This window comes from Chenopodium quinoa, unplaced genomic scaffold (genome assembly GCF_001683475.1).
Source record: "Chenopodium quinoa cultivar QQ74 unplaced genomic scaffold, ASM168347v1, whole genome shotgun sequence".
NCBI classification, from domain to species: domain Eukaryota; kingdom Viridiplantae; phylum Streptophyta; class Magnoliopsida; order Caryophyllales; family Amaranthaceae; genus Chenopodium; species Chenopodium quinoa.
This window is the reverse complement of record NW_018745063.1, coordinates 2,504,973-2,524,568: the sequence shown is the minus strand read 5'-3', so window position 1 is coordinate 2,524,568 and position 19,596 is coordinate 2,504,973. Positions and strand designations below refer to the sequence as shown.

The 19,596-nt window shown below is 41.0% G+C and overlaps 1 protein-coding gene across 1 annotated transcript; it reads right to left on the bottom strand.

Moving 5' to 3' along the window:
- Window positions 1-1,522: 1,522 nt before the first annotated feature.
- Window positions 1,523-6,591, bottom strand: LOC110709263 (sulfite exporter TauE/SafE family protein 4-like). The gene is made up of 12 exons (XM_021887478.1): window positions 6,143-6,591; window positions 5,865-6,024; window positions 5,389-5,589; window positions 5,160-5,221; window positions 4,989-5,037; window positions 4,838-4,893; window positions 4,462-4,548; window positions 4,322-4,372; window positions 3,937-4,176; window positions 2,539-2,632; window positions 2,137-2,277; window positions 1,523-2,016 (listed from the first exon to the last, which is right to left on the bottom strand). The coding sequence occupies exons 1-12, from the start codon at window positions 6,299-6,301 to the stop codon at window positions 1,934-1,936; spliced, it is 1,383 nt and encodes a 460-aa protein (XP_021743170.1). The 5' UTR covers window positions 6,302-6,591; the 3' UTR covers window positions 1,523-1,933.
- Between the last annotated feature and the right edge of the window lie 13,005 nt (window positions 6,592-19,596).

Below are 19,596 nucleotides of genomic sequence, written 5' to 3'. Positions count from 1 at the left end.
AGGCTATCTTTCCTCAAACATCTTTTATATACATTCGGGTGAACATTCATGCATCGGTGTAATTAATGGTAATTTATCTTCAATATTTTCTTTTTTTAGCTTCTTATGCATAGGGGTGTAATAAATAAGCCGAGCCGATGAGCATTAGCTTGTTCATGTTCAAGTTCATTTAACGAGTTCGAGCACGATCCCGAGCTTTTAAGTGAGCTCAAAAATCTGTTCAAGCTAGGCTCATTTAGTACATTATATGTTCACGAACATTTCGTGAACAACTCTTTTATTTAACAAGCCTTTCATGAACAAACTTAATTATAATCAAGCTTCTCCAATAAATGAGCTTTATACTTTTAATATTTGAAATTTGCAAAATTAGCATAATAATTGTAGCTTAATTATAAATTTAATAACTAAATTAACAATTGTAAATAAATCAATTATTCATGAACATAAATAAAAGAGTTGTTCATGAACTTATCTGAACGAGCATATCTATATTCGTATTCAAGCTCATTTATTAAACGAGCTTCAAAATTTGTTCAAGCTCGGCTCATTTATTAAATAAACGTACATGAACAAGCTGCAACCGAGCCCAAACATGAGTACTTTATTGATCAGCTTGGTTCATTTACACCCTTACTTATGCATAGCCCTTAGGGTTATGTTTATTATTTTTCTTTTTTATTTTACTCATTTTAAGATTTTAAAATGAAAAAAAAAAAAAAAAAAAACCACCACCTTTGTGTGCACCTAGCACTCTTCTAGTCTTCTATACTTCTACAAATATTAGTTATGACAACCAAACAATTCATGACCATTATTTCTTAGGAATTTTTTAAATGAAATAATTATCCACAAATGTAGCTTAGCATGAGAATTTACTTTTCATGTCAATAACTCAGCTGAACTGAAATGAACTGAATATTTTATAAGAGAAGGATATTAGGAGCTGAACGGAACTGAACTGAACTGAGCTGAGCTGAACTAAACTGAAGTGAACTGAATTTCAACGTATGAAAACAAGCCCTAAGTTTGTGTTTTCAAAAATACATAATATGGAGCCTATAAAGTAATAGTATAGTCAAAACTATTAAAAACAATCCTTTTATAAATACGACTTACAAAATGGAGGGAGTATATCTTATTGAATTTGAATTCAAACGACTTTTATGCCACTTGGCTCAATCCATATGCTTTTAGCGGATAGGCCCAACTACTTTTCAAGCTATATGGTACTATGGTAGGTAGATGCACTTAACGCCAATAATTTGGCAATAATTTCGGGGGACCAAAGTCACCAAACACATGAGATCTCAGCATGGAAATCAATCCCTCGCCAAATAGCTGATAGTAGAGAATTGCTTATACACTTATACCTAATCAATAACCTGTACTAGTGCCTTTTATAGATGGCTTCCTACAGTTTCTAATTTCTATAAGAAGAAACTTTATAACATTTCACAAGTGCCAGACAAACTCACCCAAAACTTGCTCCATCAAATGATAGCATCATTCGATTTCTTACTATGTAATGAGGGTTTTTTGAACCTCAGTATTATAGGTATACATAAATCAAAACTTGAATCATCGTACAATTCTAAATCTGTATAAATGAGGGTTGCAAAGATGTGATAAACTATAAGTCAATATGACTATTTTCAGAATGAATAAAAGAAGCTAATTACAATCAAACTTCAGCTATACTAAAGACTGCTAATAGTGTCAACTAGTAGCTGTCACTCAATTCAAACAAAGAATACCCTTATTGATTCACAGCAATGATCCGGGTAGTTCGTCAACAAGACATTGACCAACATTTTCGCATTGCTTTACATACTAACCACGCCAACTAATTAATAATAATTCAATTTTGCATTTCTGTTCAGATTAACTTTAAAATAATCCAATTTGTACAGCCATGAACTCTCGTTCACAATCATTGATTCGAGCAGAAATCCAGAAAACCCATAAACTCGTGATTATTTATCATCTGAATGCTCTTCTCAATCCCAATCACTCCTGCACAAATTGAATTTCATAAGTTAAAAGTGGAAAGAACAATATGTTACAATGACAAGATGATTACCAGTATATATTAAGGATACAGGTTTGAATTTCGTTACTGAAAGAAAAAATTACCCATTGTCAAAGCACTGGCAAAAATAACACCGGAGAGGATGAAGACAATGAGGGAAGCTCGCTTAAGGAAAGCAACTAGTTTCCTCACAAAATATTGTCCCCAGAAGCCAGCCATAAGAGAAACCGACATGAGGTACAAGGCTGCAAGGAATTTCGTATCATCATCAAAGAACATCGGACCACAAATACCAGATAAAGAAAATAGTAGTGAATAGGTCAAGTTATCATTGAGAGCCTTTAAAAGAGTTCTTTTTAGCATAAATTGGCTTTATTGCATTCTATCCTTTTACACAATCGAAAACAGTATTTCAGAAGTTAAAACGACTCTAAAGTTATGGTCCAATTAGAGAATTTTCCCAATAGATGTAGACGACATATGATAAGATTGGATAAGGAATATACCAAATGTGAATGGGAACCTATGGAGAAAGTAGAACTCCACCACAGACAAGGACGACGAGAAGAGCATCACAAAAGTTGCTGTTGCACTAGCCACCTATTACAAAAGAAACAAAAAATCGAATTTAAAATATATATATATATATATATATATATATATATATATATATATATATATATATATATATATATATATCAGCTTAAAGGATTAAGTCCACAAATTTGCTCCAAGTATCCGTAAGACCGTAATATCAACAACATTATTATGTTCAAACTAGAACACTTATTAATTCTTGGATATTCACTAGTGTTTTAGTAATACAAAACTCCACATTAACATACAAGTATGTTTCACAAGGAACAACATAAAGGTACTAGTGTGAAAATACATTTCTGGTAATATATATCCACAAGAACTTCTAACTTTAACAAGGTTTCATCAAATTGGGCATCACACTTGGCCTCACTATGGAGTATTCACATGTATAGACAGGATACAAAAGATCACAAACCGAATTAAGAAAAGGACTATAAATTACGGGACAAATAAATAGTAAATGAGCATTTTTGTTTACTTACAAGTTATAACAGTAAATGCTATAAATTGACATATGATCAATAAGACAATAACCCTTCCGAGTAGGTCAATTTATCACGAGATTTTAAAAAATAAATAAAAAAAATCACGAGACACGTTAAGGGAAATTCTTAGAAAATTGGAATAAGTTATCCATAATCTCAACAATGCTATTATGTTCAAAAGTTTTTGGATATTTACTAGTGTTTATAACACAAAATGTTTCATAAGGAACAACATAGGGTACTAGAGGGAAAGTACAATTCTGGTAAAATATATCCACAAGAACTACAACTTTGACAAGGTTTCATCAAAATGGGCCATCCACACTTGGCATCACTAAAGAGTATTCACATGTATAGACAGGATACAGAAAGATCACAAACCGAATTTAAATATGGGACAAATACATAGTAAAAGGAACATTTTTGATTACTTGTAACAGTAAATGCTATAAATTGACATATGACCAATTAGACAATAACCCTTCCAAGAAGGTCAATTCATCACCACAAGATAAAAAAACAAAAAATAAAAAAACATCGCGAGACATATTAAGGGGAATTTTGAGAAAATTGGAATAAGTTGACAACTGGTCCAGTTTAGACCTTTCATGCCACAAACCACATGGGCTCATGGCTACTTCATATAAGAGTCAAAACAGAATCAAACAGGCATAGGCAAAGAGATTATCACTTTTTATTCTTAGACAAAATTAATAATTATGTCTATTAGACTATAATAGATACTATTCATACATTGATTAGATTATCAACTTTTACACATAATAAGACAATAATAACTAATTGATGATTGATACATACCTGAGGAATTACACCAATTTCAAGAAGAAGTGGGCCCAGGATGAACCCGCCTCCAGATCCAAGAAGACCACCAACAGTGCCTCCAAGAAGACCACAAAGTGCACAAAAGGATAGAGTGATGGGTGTAAATTCAATGGAAGCTTCACAAACAGACTCGGTGTTACCAGCTATCTTCCTTTTCTTCCCTTCTTCATATAATTTAAGTGCTTCATAACCAAAAACTCCGAAAGCTACAGGAAACTGCGGAAACAAGACCAATAATTAAAAAAGAAACATATAAAAGGAAATCTAGTACAAAATGGTTTTTGTATTTTGGATGTGTGAGGCTATAGACAAACAGCACATGGTGAACAAACATGTTATGCCGTAAAGATGGAGGCAGTACCTGGACAAGAGTAAGCACCCAATACCACGTGGAACAGGCTGCAATATCATTCTGTTGAACAAATTATCAAATTCCATTAGCCATGGATCATATAGGAAATACACAACTAAAACAATAAGCACAATGAAGAAGTTGCTTGCCTTAAGGATTTGAAAGAACACAAAAGCAACCCATACAATAGCCAGCAGTAATAATCTTTTCCATTTTAGATTAGCGGACATTGTTTGCTGCACATAAATGGACCATATTAGGAATACATCGTTCCATCAACAACATAGGGTTCAAATGTTCAATAACAATCTTATTAGTGGTCATTTGGTTGCACATAGGAAGTAGTTACAAGTTGAGAGAAAACTATTTCACAGTCCACTTATAAAAACTTGTCCAACTTGGTAACACTTCATGTGTTTTAGAAAAAAAAACTCCCTACTTCTGTTTTCTAGTGTTGTTCTACGTCAACCAAACAACCAGACAGTAAATCAAAAATATAAGCAAGTAAGAACATATTTGACTAACCATGAGCGATTTTTCTTCCCTAGGGGATAAAGGCTCATATTCTGTGTCGATAAGGACTGCAAATAAACAAACAAGCGAAAAACCTCTTATGATAAGAAAATCATTAATCCGTTAAATAACTACTAAGTATTAAATATCCTTAGTTACTCACGTTCACCACGAGAGTTAACAAAAGTATCCCTCTGCTTTGCCAATTCTTTCTGCAAAGTAAAAAAGATTAAATTATCCAACAGAACTTCTAAGAATAACCAAAAGTCAAAAACTGAATCTCACTTTAATAAACTAATCACAATTATGCTGAACAAACAAATTATTTAATTACATTCAAAAGAGTCTCCTCTTTCCACATAATGATCCCCCTACAGAACGATCTTGATGACGTGCCTGAAAAGCGCAACAACGGATTACACAAGTAATCTATCAATAATTAACCAAACATTGACCAAAAAATCTAATCATTACACAATAAACTAAACAAAAAATAGAAAATTAATGCAAGTTAGTCAAGTAAAAATAAACATAAAAAATTGATGGGATTAGTAGGTACAAACCTAAGAAGAGAATTATGATGAGAATTGTAATAAGCCAGTAAGGAAAAACAACACTCAAAGTAACTCCAATAGTGATACCAAGCATAAGCATAGGCTGAAAAAGGAGTGCCAATTCATAGTCCAAAATTGGGACATCCTTTGATGGGTGTTGTACTCTTAGATTGTACCAAACTGATGATGCTGATGCTGCCATTATCATACCTACTCACCAAATTTACCAACCAAAGATCCACATATCAGAACATGTAACACAAAACACTAGAAAAAAAAACCGTCTACACGACACCAACTATAACTTGGGTGCAATAACTCAGACCATTTCCTAACATAATAATTAGTATTACCCTACACGGGTATACACCCGCTATAGGTAGTGCTACCCCGTGTACAAAATCTATAGTTGGTGTCGTTTACGCCAATTTTTCCGAAATTTATTAATACAATCAAAAGACACAAAAATAGCAAGAAAATTGTACATTTAGAAAGAGCAGCAGCAGATTTAGTATCAAACCCAACAATTAATGTAAGCATTGGAACAAAAATGCCACCACCACCAACCCCACCAACGGTTCCAAATGCTGAACCCAGAAATCCAATTATTGTTGCAACCACAATTCTCCATCCAAATTCCAATTCCTACAAAATTGAATTAAACCCACAAAAACCTATGAATATAATCACCCACATATTAATTCTAAGAACAAAATCAACAAAAAATAATCGAAAAATATAAATAAATAAACAGGGGACATACAGGCCACACTCTCTGGGTGTCGGAAAGTGCAGAATTAAGCGACGAAAGATTGGAATTTTGATGAAATTGTCGTCCTTGGTAATGAGTGACGAAAATTACAGAAGAAATTGCCACAGAAAAGGCTGATATTAGATACAAAACCAACCCTTTTGTAGCCATATATTTCTGGATTTGAAGAACAGAAAGAAATATCCCAAGAATTTCAGTTCTACCTCTAAATATTCTGAGAGATTTTTGTTTTGGAGGTTACGTTGCTGTCAATTTGTTAACTAGTGTAGCATTATATGAAGAATTTAAAGAAGAGCATGTGATTTTGTGAAGAGAAGAGCATGTGATTTTATAGATGAGTAAGGGTATGAGTCGGAAGTACCCCACATGCTTATTACTAAGTGAAAAAAAAAATGGGAATTTTTGACATGAAGGGATCTTGTTTTTTGTTTTTACATTTTTACGGGGTTTGGTACAAAGAATCTATTTTTAATAAAGAAATCATGATTTATACTTCCTCTGTTCTTTTTTACTTGACCCGTTTCTTTTATCACGCTTGCCAATGCAAAATTTTAACGATCAATAAATTTAATTTTCGATAAGTAAAATTATAAAAGTTATATATTATGATACTACTTGTTGAGACGAATTTAAAAATATGTTACATGAATTTGTTTTTATTTAAATATTATTCACAAAACACGATCAAAGGAGGAGTGGTGAATAGTGTAAAAGTCAAAGCGGGTCAAGTAAAAAAGAACGGAGGAAGTAGGTAATTATTATTTTTATTTTGGGATTATATGAGTGCCTTATATGGGAATGGGGGATTTGGGTATCTTTTTAACCTTGTTGCAATGGTAAGTGTCTAAAAGATCTATGAATCTTATTATTGATTAATTTTGACTATTAATAATTTGAACTTCACAGACTATTAAAAAAATCGGGTGTACAATAATTATTGTATATCCATTATAAAGATAGCTTAAAGTGATCAAAAGTTATCTCTGAAATGAATAAAAGTTACCCCAATATGAATAAAAGTAACCCAATACAAATAAAAATTATCTACGCTTTATTAGTAAAGAATCACATTTTAAATGACTTAAAATTAATTATTAGTGATTGTATGTACCTTTATAAAAAACTATTCTTGTTGTCTATTTATATAAAATTTGTATTATGTTTAAAGTTACCCAAAAAAAGGCAAAAAGTTACCTTAAAATTAGCTAAAAGTTACTGTAGGCGTCGTTTGAAGTGCGCCTACGTAAAAAGCATGTTGTGAATATGCTTGGCACTCTTAGGAAGTGGGAATTGACATAATACGATTAGAGACAAATAAAGTAGGGAGCCGCCAACAAGTTTTTAAGGAACTTGTGAACCGTTCACGGATCATTTAAGGCAACCACGATAAGGGACAACGATAGGCAACAACGATTGACCCGTGAAGATTACACCTCATTCATAATCCATGAGACTACTAACTCCATATGGGTTCGGAACCACAAAAGGAGGATCGGAGATGATGGTACGAAGTGAGTCATAGAGTCACATTCGCCCGTATTGGCCTCTACTCGATTCTTATATTGAAAAGCATTCCTTTGATCTCAAAGGCATACAAACAAAATATTCAATTCGCTCCAAATTATTATTTAACTAAATTGGTTGAATATTAATGCACACATTATTCTAAAATATTGGTGATCACTTCAATTAAAAACAAGATTAAAAAGGATCCTAAACCGGTTGTCCAAATTATCTTATTAGGCGTGATTTTCAATTACATATTCCCTTTAAACATGCAATGTGGTGATCATAATAAATATAATAGAACAAACATTAATATTGGAAGCAATTTAATCACAATTCCAACAACATAAAATCGTTAGAAAAATAATAGAAATAAAAGGAACATGATTCTTACTTTGATTCTGTTTGTTTGCAACTACAAAATAATAAACGAGTTAGTAACTTCAAGGAAATAATAAAACAATAATTAAATTAAATTAAATAAAGTAGAGTTGATTTGGGGCCAAACCCTCAAACAGTTCTACCTTTCACGCCTTGGCTTAAGGACAGAACCACGAGTAAAGTATGGACTCCTTTGAGCACTTGAAGAAGGAATTTTGAAGTGAAAAGGGTAGGCTAGTGTTTAGGCTAAAGCATAGAAGAGAGAAAAATAAATCAGAGAATTAATTGATGCCTCGTACATCAGAAATGAGGGGGTATTTATAGGGAAAATGTGCTGAGGGAGCACACGGAACCCTAAAATGATAAAAACCCTAAAAAAGTATCCCGTGACACGACAAACTGTACCGTGACACGGGAAGTCCCACCGTCAGACGGCAAACTTTCACGTGACACGGTACATTTTTAGTGTGACGCGGGAATTTTTCAGAAAACGGGAAAGAAAACGCGTTAAGGGTCTACGCGGAAAAGACACGGAATGTCCCGTGTCACGGCAGACTTCCCGTGTCACGGGAAACCCCACCGTCAGACGGGAAGGATTCCCGTGACACGGGGGCTGTCTACCGTGGCGCGGGAATTTCCAGCCCACTTTTCCGTCTAAATACATTTTTTAACCCTAATTTCATTCGGCATTTTAAGTGTCGATTGATAATTTCGGGCCTTTTCTGACTTATTATTATTTGGGCTAAAATAAGAAAATAATTAAATAAAAATAAATAAGAAGTTTGGGCCAAAAATAAATAATAAAACAATAAAATAAAAAAGGTTTGGGCTAAAATTAAATAATAAGTTTGGGCTGAAATTAAAACTATGCTTTTACCAAACATCAAGACTAGTCCATGGACCGTTCAAAAATATGAATTTAATCAAATACGATTTTTTAAGCACTCTCGGGATTAAATACTAAACCCGACCAATAGTGGCGGTGAAAGGTTGTTCATCATCGGGTTTGGTTTTGGGGAGACATTTTTAGGTGTCTACGGAAGCCCCCACTTTGACTGAGTTTATAGAAACGTCAGTTTCGAAAAACGATAGTCAAAGTAGCCGATAGGGACGGAGAATGATTTAAGACGTTCTGCGATCCTAAATCATTTTGTATACGTCGATACCTGCAAAAAAATGTTAATTCCACAAATAAAAGAGTAAAGGGATAGGATACGTATCTGGCACCAGTGTATTGGTGACAAACGAATTTGGCAGCTTCCTAAGCTTGAAGGAACCCACCGAGTGACATTTGTTGAAACGCTTTCCATGCTTGAGGAAAGCCGGCTGAAGAGTTTGGTAGTTTTCTAAGCTTGAAGAAACCTATCGGATGACACTTTCCATACTCGAGGAAAGTCGACATATGAATTTGGTGTCATTCTATACTTGAAGAATTCCACCGATAATGCCTTCCATGCTTGACGAAAGCCGACAAAGGAATTTGGCGGTTTTCTACACTTGAAGAAAAATCCACCGATAACGCTTTCCATGCTTGAGGAAAGCCGACTTGGCGGTTTTCTATACTTGAAGAAAAATTCACCGATAACGTTTTCCAAGCCTGAGGAAAGCCGACTTGGCGGTTTTCTATACTTAAAAAAAAAATCCACCGATAACGCTTTCCAAGCCTGAGGAAAGCCGACTTGGTGGTTTTCTATACTTGAAGAAAAATCCACCGATAACGCTTTCTGATTAGGGGATTTTTATCCACCAATCACCGTCTGACAAGTGGACCAACCAGGTTCCGCCACGTGTCCTTCACGTAGGCCAATAGGAGCCTGCCACGTGTCAATCACAGATACGTCCTCTACGGACCAATCGAGGCACGCCACGTGTCCACCCATGCCAAATGGGAAAACCGGCCAACAAGGCCCAATCCTGTCTAGAGGCCCGGTCAGCCCTAGGTTTACCCTAAACTTAGAGAGTGGCACGCTTCTCAAGACTATAAATACTTAATTAATCCTCATTAAAAGGAATCAAGCAATTGAGAGAGCAATTGATCAAGCAATTAATCTCACCTGAAGAACAGAGAAGAACAGAAACATTACGGAACACTAATAACCGGCTAATCTCGCTAACAAAGCAGATTACCAACATTAAACACTCTCACCTAGAGAGGTCTTATTACTTTAATTTCCGTATTAATTACTCCTTAATCAGGTACTAACTTGACCGTTGGAGGCGGAACTCTCAGGAGTCTCCGTTATTTTGCAGGTACAGGCGTCCGGTTCCAGTCTCGGAATTGTAACTCTCCCGCAGGACATCAGAAAACCCCGAAACATTTGGCGCCGTCTGTGGGGAGAGTACTTCAGAGATGGCATCCAAGTCTGTACCGACTCCTGAAGAGAGGCGTCCCCTAAACGACCCTTAAGTTCAGTCGGACCATGACACCGAAAGTGAATTTGAAGTTGAAACTCATACAGCTCCAGACGGGACCCTAAGGGCCCGACGTACCCGTCATACCAAAAGGAGGGAACGGGAGCATCTTCAAACAGGAAGCGAGCCAGCAGGCGCACCGCCTGCTCGGCAACAGCCGACTGATGGGTCTGCTCCCATCACAAGGAACGAACTCATGACCTTCATGAGGGACTTCAAGGGAGAGATCCAAGAGTTGATCAACAAGAAGCCGCCTGCTTCAGTCAAGGAGCAGTCGGCCAAGAAGCCTTCCACTTCACAGAAGAGGAAGCCAGTTCAAGGGCGAGAGGCGACTCCTCATCCTAAATCTAGGAAGCGGGAGCCACCTGCCCTTGATTTCACAAAATTCCGTTATCCTACAGGAAATAGGAAACCGGTTCGTCATATTCAGGCGGACGGGTCAAAGCAAACGTTCACAGATGCTCGGCTACTGCTAGAGCAGAAGAAGAGTGACCGATTGTCAGAGTCGGCTTCTACTTCAAATTTTCAAGACAGTTTGCGAAATGCCTCGATGAGGCATACTCAGTCGTACCATGAGAGTCAGTCAGGCGGCACCTCCCGTCAGTCCGGCTTTCATAGTGCCCAGGCGGTACCAAACTTACCATTTGTGCCGCAACAACAGTATTTTATGCAGCCACCTCCATTTGGTGGACCTGCAGCAAAAAACGTCCAACCTATGGACTGGCAGCTACGGTTGCTTAGACTTGGTGAACAGCCGTCGGCCTTCTCCAAGGAAATTACTGAAGCCGCTCAGCCGGCCAAAGTAAAAAATGTACTAGTAGGCGCCTATGACGGCACTACTAACCCAGAAGACCATCTGATGGCATTCACCAACCTGATGTACCTTCAAGGGTTGGATGATCCCACTTGGTGCAAGTGTTTCCCAGCGACTCTCAAGGGAATCGCACAGCAATGGTTCGGCAACCTGCCGACTGGTTGTGTAAACAGCTTCAGGACGCTTGCTTACTTATTTGCCTCCAACTTCGCCATGAACATCCCTGCGAAGAAAACGACCCTTGATTTGGGAACAATTCAGCAGGGCGAGAAGGAGGGGCTTCGTTCTTACATCAGGCGGTTCAACCTGATGAGAATACAGATTCAAGGGTTACCGGATGAGGTAGCTTATACTGACTTTTTTAGAGGTCTCAAAGACGGGTCTACCTTCAAATTTGATTTAGTTCGAAAAAGGGTGGCGACTCTTCAAGAGGCCTTGATTGAAGCAGAAGCCTATATACAGGCGACTGATCTGTGTACAATAAAACAGTCGGATGGGAAAAGGTTCGACAAAAGAGAAGGACGACAGAAACAGTCGTCTAACAAAGATGAGAAAAGAAAAGAGGTCTGGGCGGCTGATTCCTCTAAACAGCCGGCCCAGAAAAAGAAAAAAGAATTCAAACCATACTCCCCAAAGTATGTGTTTAACAAGGATAACCAATTTATCCTAAAAGAAATAAAGGGACGGTTCTCAATTGAGAAGCCGGTCCCCATGAAGGGTTCTGCAAACAACCGGAACCAAGACAAAATCTGTGCTTATCATGATGACGTTGGTCATCACACCAATGACTGCATCAGTCTCATGCGGTACCTAGACCGCTTGGCTGAGCAAGGTGATCTTGACACTTATGTCAAGAAATCTACGGGGAACACTTCCTCAAAAAAGCAGTCAGACAAAAAGAATCAACAGGCCGACAGTTCCGATACAGATGATGCAGTCGTCTACACCATTGCTGGCGGCTTCTCAGGAGGCGGCCCCACTATTAGGGGCAACAAAGATAATATAAGGCGGTTAGATGTAAATTCCGTTCACCAAGAACGGCCGTCCAAATATACATTTCCTGAGATTGTCATCACTGAAGAGGATCTAGGAGGGGTAAGGGGGCCGCATGACGACCCTCTCGTTATTGAATGTAAAGTGGCCAACCAGAGAGTTGGCCGAATCCTCATAGATACCGAGAGCTCCTCAGATCTCATCAGCAGCAAATGTCTGTCAAAACTGAAATATCAGACGGACTGCATACATCCGGCCTCCCACCCTTTAATAGGGTTTGGAGGAGGAGTCGTCCACCCACTGGGACGAGTAGATTTACCCATTCGCCTGGGCGAAAAAGGGGAAGGACGACACATGGTAGTCCGGTTCCTAGTAGTAGAGGAACTCTCGGCCTACAACATGATTCTGGGTCGACCAACCCTGAATAATTCCAAGGCTGTTATAATCCCGTCTCTTATGCTGCTTAAGTTTGAGAGGGATAATGGAACAGTCGGCTCCCTAAGGGGAGATCAGAGGATGGCCCGAGAGTGCTATCTCTCGGATGTCAAGCCCACTGTTATGGCCACTGGGTCAAGTGGAGAAAAAACAGACCTTGACAATGTCAAGGAGAGTGCGCCTGTTCAAGAAACAGGCGACAAAAAGAGAAAGGTGTCCCAGACAGAGTCCGCAAGAAAAGCAAGAAAATAGCAATCATTGGCATAGGAGCGGCCGGATGAGTTCCGCCCTCAGCCGGCTGGTGAGCATGCGGACCTGATCTTAGACGACTCACGTCCTGACCGAACAGTCAAAGTTGGGACGACTGCTCTGAGAAACCTTGGTGACGACTTTCACAACTTATTGAAAGAATACAAGGACATCTTTGCATTTGAAGTCCATGAAATGCCAGGCATTAGTCCTGATCTGGCGGTACATAAACTCGCTGTGGATCCGAAAAAGAAGCCGGTACGGCAAAAGAAGCGGAACCATGGCGAAGAAAGAAGTCAGGCGGCAGCCGCCGAAGTTAAAAAATTACTTGAGGCAGGGTTCATTCGGCAATGTTACTTCCCAGACTGGGTTGCAAATTTGGTGCTTGTTAAAAAGCCGAATGGCACCTGGCGAATGTGTGTAGACTACACAGACTTAAACAAGGCGTGCCCCAAAGACAGTTACCCTCTGCCTAAAATTGATAACCTGGTCGACTCAACAGCGGGTCATGCCTTGATGAGTTTTATGGACGCCTATTCTGGTTTCCATCAAATTCCCTTATGGAAGAAAGATCAGGAGAAGACGGCCTTCATCACTAATCAGGGGTTATACTGTTACACGGTCATGCCGTTTGGTCTTAAGAATGCCCCGGCTACCTTCCAACGAATGATAAACACTGTGTTCTTTGATCAGATTGGGAGAAACGTCGAGGCATATATTGATGATATGATTGTCAAGACTAAACTTCAGAAAGATCATCTGACGGACCTCCGAGAAACTTTCGCCACACTCAGGCGGCACCATGTCATGCTCAATCCCAAGAAATGTGTATTTGGAGTTGAGTCTGGGAAATTTCTCGGATTCCTTATCAATCAGAGAGGAATAGAGGCGAACCCTGAGAAGGTGCAGGCGGTTATTGACATGCAGTCGCCTCGTACCATCCGAGAGGTTCAGAAGTTAACAGGTTGTCTGGCGGCCTTGGGGAGATTCCTAAGCCGATCAGGCGACAAATGCCTATACTTTTTCCAGGCAATTAAGAAAAAGGCAAGGTTTGAATGGGGGCCGGATGCTGAGGCCGCCTTCCAGAAATTAAAAGTTCACTTGCATTCCTTGCCGAGGCTGGTCAGCCCTTTGCCCAAAGAGGATCTCTACATGTACCTGGCCGTCTCTGATCATGCGTTAAACGCTGTGCTCCTTGCTGAAAGGGACGGCTGTCAGCTCCTGGTCTACTTTGTCAGTCACGTACTGAAAAATGCCGAGTTGAGGTATCCCCTAGTGGAGAAATTTGGTCTTGCACTCTTCATGGCTGTTAAAAAATTGAAGCCCTACTTTTTGGCACATGCAGTCGTCGTGTATACCGACCAACCAATCAAGCGGCCCCTTACCATCATGGAGTCGTCAGGACGAATGATCAAATGGGCCATAGAAATACAGAGCCTCGAAGTTACTTTCGAGCCTAGAAAAGCAGTGAAGGGGCAAGCCTTTGCTGACTTTATTGTAGAGATGACTCGTCCTCCTGACTCTCAAGTTCCAGACCAAGTATGGAAGGTATATGTGGACGGAAGCTCTACTTCAAATGGTTGTGGAGCAGGCGTCGTATGTCAATCTCCAGAGGGCGACAGGTTCGAGTATGCTCTACGCTTCAGTTTTCAGGCTTCAAACAATGAGGCAGAATATGAAGCTTTACTAGCCGGGATCCGCATGTGCAAGGCGGCAGGGGCAAGAAAAATAGACGCCTGTTCTGATTCACAATTGATAGTGAGTCAGTACAATGGCGAATACGAAGCAACCCATCCGGCCATGATCAAGTATTTACAGGCGGTCCGACAAGCAGTCGGCTCCCTTGAGGATTTCCATCTGATCCAAGTGCCGAGATCAGAAAACAACCAGGCGGATGCACTGTCAAAATTAGCATCATCCGCCTCCTCCGATACTCCTCGAACTGTTTTTTGGGAAGTAATGGAGAAGAGAAGCATCGAGGAAAACCCTATTGGAATCCTAGACAGAAGCTCAACCTGGATGGATTCAATCAGGGCATATCTGACAAACGGTACACTGCCGGATGATCCTCAACAGGCGGCAGCACTGAAAAAACGAGCCTCCTGTTTTGAAATGATACAGGGAGAACTTCACAAGAGGGGGTACCTTCAACCCTTCTTAAAGTGTGTTACTCCTGAAAAGGGACGGGAGATACTAGATGATCTTCACTCTGGTTACTGTGCTTCTCATATAGGTGGTAGGATGCTTGCTCAAAGGGCAAGGCGGCAGGGCTACTTTTGGCCTACTTTGGAAGCAGATGCAATGGAGATGGTGAAAAAATGTGACAAGTGCCAAAGGTTTGGCAAATTAATTCACCGTCCGGCTACTGACCTCACTACCATTCATAGCCCACTACCGTTTGCTAAGTGGGGCATGGACATTCTGGGTACATATACGCCTGCTACAGGCGGCAGAAGGTATATACTTGTTGTCGTTGACTACTTCACTAAATGGGTAGAGGCGGAGGCTGTAAAGGGAATCAAGACGAAAGATGTAATTCCATTCATTTGGAAAAACGTCATCACTCGGTTCGGGGTTCCCATGTCTATGGTTTTTGATAATGGTCCCCAATTTGAGACGCCTGTTCTCAAAAGCTGGTTGGGAGACCAAGGAATTGCACACTACTTTGCATCTGTCGGCCGTCCACAAGCAAACGGCCAGGTAGAAGCCTTTAATAAAATCATCTCAGACGGTCTCAAGAAAAAGATTGAACGAGCAGGCGGCCTATGGGCGGATGAACTACCACATGTTCTCTGGGCCATTAGGACGACTGAAAAAGGGGCGACTGGAGAAACTCCATTCCTCCTAACTTATGGTGCGGAAGCTGTTCTTCCAATAGAACACTACGAGCCGACTCTTCGAGTAATGCTATATGACGAAGAGGCAAACTGGGAAGCCATGCGCCTGGCATTAGACTCACTTCCTGAAAAGAGGGGCAATGTTGTTTTGCGCCATGAGATCTATCGCCTGAGAATGACTAGATCATACAACAAAAAAGTACACAGGCGTCCACTCAAAGTAGGGGACTTTGTACTTAGAAAAATGGAAGCAGTTGGTAGGGCTAATGAGTCTGGCAAACTAACTCCCAACTGGGAAGGACCCTACCGAATCTATGAGGAAGTCAGGGACGGTACCTACCGTCTGGAAACACCAGACGGACAACCGTTGCCTCGAACTTGGAATGTAGATAACCTTAAAAAATATTTCTTCTGAATGATGTAAAGTAAAGAGCTACTTAATAAAGTTTGCACTTACTATTCAATTTTGTATTACGAGGGGCATGCCGTCTGTACCTTTACAGTCGGCTACTCTCCATTGAGTTTTTTCACTCTATCTTCAGAGGGGCATGCCGTCTGTACCTTTACAGTCGGCTACTCTCCATTGAGTTTTTCACTCTATCTTCAGAGGGGCATGCCGTCTGTTCCTTTACAGTCGGCTACTCTCCATTGAGTATTTTACTCACAACACTTAGCTAAAAAGATTAGGGCCTGGCCGACCCTGTGCCTAACAGGCGGCTACCCTTCTTTTACTTAGAACCTACGTTCACCAAGAACTTACCAAGGCCACCGGCCGAATGATCAGACCAGGCGCCAAGCCACCTGATCAAATCTACAAAACTAATACGACCTGTCCCAACATCATAGCAGGCGTCCGACGGCATCCCTCCGGATGAAATTCGTCGCAGAGAGCAGCTCCCGTTTGGGTGGAACATTGTTCTATTAACTAATTACACGGCACCTATACGACTGTCCCCAAGGGCAACCACGTAGCCGTTTTTGAGACAAGGATAACTCTATCACTAACCAAACCAGTGGTAGCAGTTGACATCTGAGTCAGATGACCGCCTGTATTACTTGGGATAAATGCAGGGGGTACCTATTGAGTTAATAGCCAACAAACATTGGCGAATCAAGGGGTCTAGCCGGCCTACGCCGCCTGGTACCTCTACTTCTCAAACAAAAGTGACGGCGACTGAGTAACTCCAACGTTAACTCATAGTCACTCCTTCAAATTTGGTATGGAACCTAAAAGGTTTGAGTCGTCCGCCTGTTTTAAACAAACAAGGGCACTCAAACCCCTATTCCTACTAGGTAACCTATTGAGTTAATAGCCAACAAACATTGGCAAATCAAGAGGATCAGCCGGCCTCCGCCGCCTGGTACCTCTACTACTCAATCTAGATTGTGACGAAGACTAAGTAACTCCTATGTTAACTTAATAGTCACTCAAACTTAGTATGGAGCCTAAAAGGTATGAGTCGTCCGCCTGTTTTTAACAAACAGGGACTCTCAACCACTACTCTTGCTAGGTTAACAAATTACGAGTTAAAAGCCAACATTGGCAATAAAGGGAAACAACCGGTACCCGCCGCTTGTTATCCTACTTAATTCCTTGGCGACTAGGTAATACTATTTACTTGGTCAGACCGATTGAATAAATAGTTCGAATACCGATTGAATAAATGGCCGACTGATCGTCTATCCTGGAAACAGACAACCAGTCGTCCAGGGGCATAGGCGGCGTACTTACTATTTGTACCTGTCTGCAACGTTCGGCCATGTACAACAGTCGGTCTAGTGAACAATGGGATATTAGATATGGAATACTTAGACAAATTTGAATCAAAACAAAAATTTGATTAAAAATAAGCCGGTCATTAAAGACCAGCAAAATATTCAAAGCCCCGGCCCCCTGGCCGGGTAAATACAAAGCAAACGGCACGCAGGCCATGGAAAAAATACTTTAAGCTTAAGAAGGGGGCAGTTCAGTATTAGCAGCTGCCGCCTGGCCAGCACTCTTCTTGCTGGACTCGGCTTCAGCTGCACCCTCTTTTGATGCCTTACCCCCAAGTGGCACAAGCGCCACAACCGGCTCTTCCTCCTCCAACGCATCTCCCAACGCCTCTTCTTCAGCAGCCGCCAGGATCTCTTGATTATATGTTTCCGAACACTGGCGGTACGTTCTTTCCCATGAGGCAAAGTCGGCATTGGGGAACAGGCGGCCCCAGGTCATGCGCTGGATTTGAGCGGAGTCTTCCACCATCTCCCGGACAAGCTCTTTCTTCTCTTGCTCGGCCTTTTCCGAGAGCTCTTGGGTAAGACGCTTCTCTTGGCTCACCAGGCGTTCTTTTACGTTGGCCAAGGATTTCTCCATGGCTTCGTAAGAGTGCATTTTTTGGCGAAGAGGTTTCAGCTCGGCCTTAAGATTTGTGATGGTCGCCTCCAGCTCGTCATTCTTCTTCTGGGCCGCCTCTAACTGAGCCCGAACAGCGGCGGTAGCCTGCGCCTGATAATAAAGAATATCAATGGTCAGTACTTCATTTTGGGCAATTTGAAACATTGCCTTATCACAGTTGGAGGCGGCCATAGCTTTTGCAGCCTTTACCTCTTTGTTTTTCCGATCAAGCGGCTTGCGAAGGCTGTTAACTCGGAGCAGGGCCTAAGTACAAAAAGAAAACAGGCGTCAGTTTCCAAACAAAAAAGATAAGAGGCGTCCTGGAATTCAAATACTCAAAAAAGTAATACCTCAGCAAGGACCCCTGCAATCCCATCAAGGTCAAGGGTGCCGGCACCCCTGACCGCCTCCCTTTCAGATGGAGGAACTACTTTGATCATGGACTTGGCTACCTCAACCAAGTCAAGCCCCTGAGGGCCGGCTGCATCAAGCGTAAAAAAGCAAGTTAGACCTAGTCAAGAAGGAAGCAAGTGTGAAAGTTTTTACAAGTGATGGTCCATACTTCTAGGCGGCCCCGCCGGGGTTTTAGAAGAAGTGGCCGGCTGCTTCTCAGCCGCCACTGTTTTCCTGGAAGACCCAGGAGAGCTTGCAACAGTCGTCCTCCGGGCCTTGGGGTCCGGCTGTTGCGAGGAAGAAGCTCTTGGAGTGCCCGACTGAAAATAAAAAGAGTTAGTATATGCATAAGACAACTCCTAAAAGAAGAAGAGTTTTCGAAGCCTACCAAGGGTGCCCCCTTGTTGGGGGAGTCGGTACAAGACTGTTGCATGAGAGAGGCCCGCAACATGGCCGCCGCAGTCTTGGATGCTGTTATTTTACTCATGGCGTCAGCTGCAAAAAATAAACAGCAAAGTTAGTAAAATCCCAAGTAAACAAAGCGTGAAAAAACAGAGTATTTGACAGGCCGGCTACCTCTAGAGCACCGACTGCTGAGGCCACAGGCGGCCAAAAAGTACTCGTCATAGAGCCACTTGAAGCTCGGGACGCAGTTTAGGGGTACTTGCTCTCGTACCCCTGAAGTAGAGTTCACCCTAGTCTCTACTTTGAAGAGTCCTTTGTCTAGGATCTCTCTTTTAGCCTTTGGGGGAACAGGTGGCATGCTGCGGCCGCCTGCGAGAAGAAGCGGATCCCTATTCCACTTGTTAAAACGTTGGTTCAGCTCCGTGTCTGAACCCTCAATGATAAGGAAGGTGTTCCGCCAATCCTTCCATTTGTTCGCCTTACCTCTCGTCATGAGGTAACCCCTATGGCTTGTTAATTGATACCATCCGGTACCTCCCGACTTAGGGGTCCGGCTGAGATAGTTCATGTGGGCGAAAGCCTCAAAGCTTGGCTCCACCCCGTACATTTCGCACCCGGCCACATAGCCGAGTACGTTTACCCA

Coding starts and splice junctions, on each gene's coding strand:
- LOC110709263 (XM_021887478.1), bottom strand. CDS start 6,301: ATGGCTACAAAAGGGTTGGTTTTGTATCTAATATCAGCCTTTTCTGTG. Junction 4,894..4,988: donor TGTTAACTCTCGTGGTGAAC/GTGAGTAACTAA, acceptor GTTTATTTGCAG/TCCTTATCGACACAGAATAT. Junction 2,017..2,136: donor TGCCAGTGCTTTGACAATGG/GTAATTTTTTCT, acceptor CAATTTGTGCAG/GAGTGATTGGGATTGAGAAG.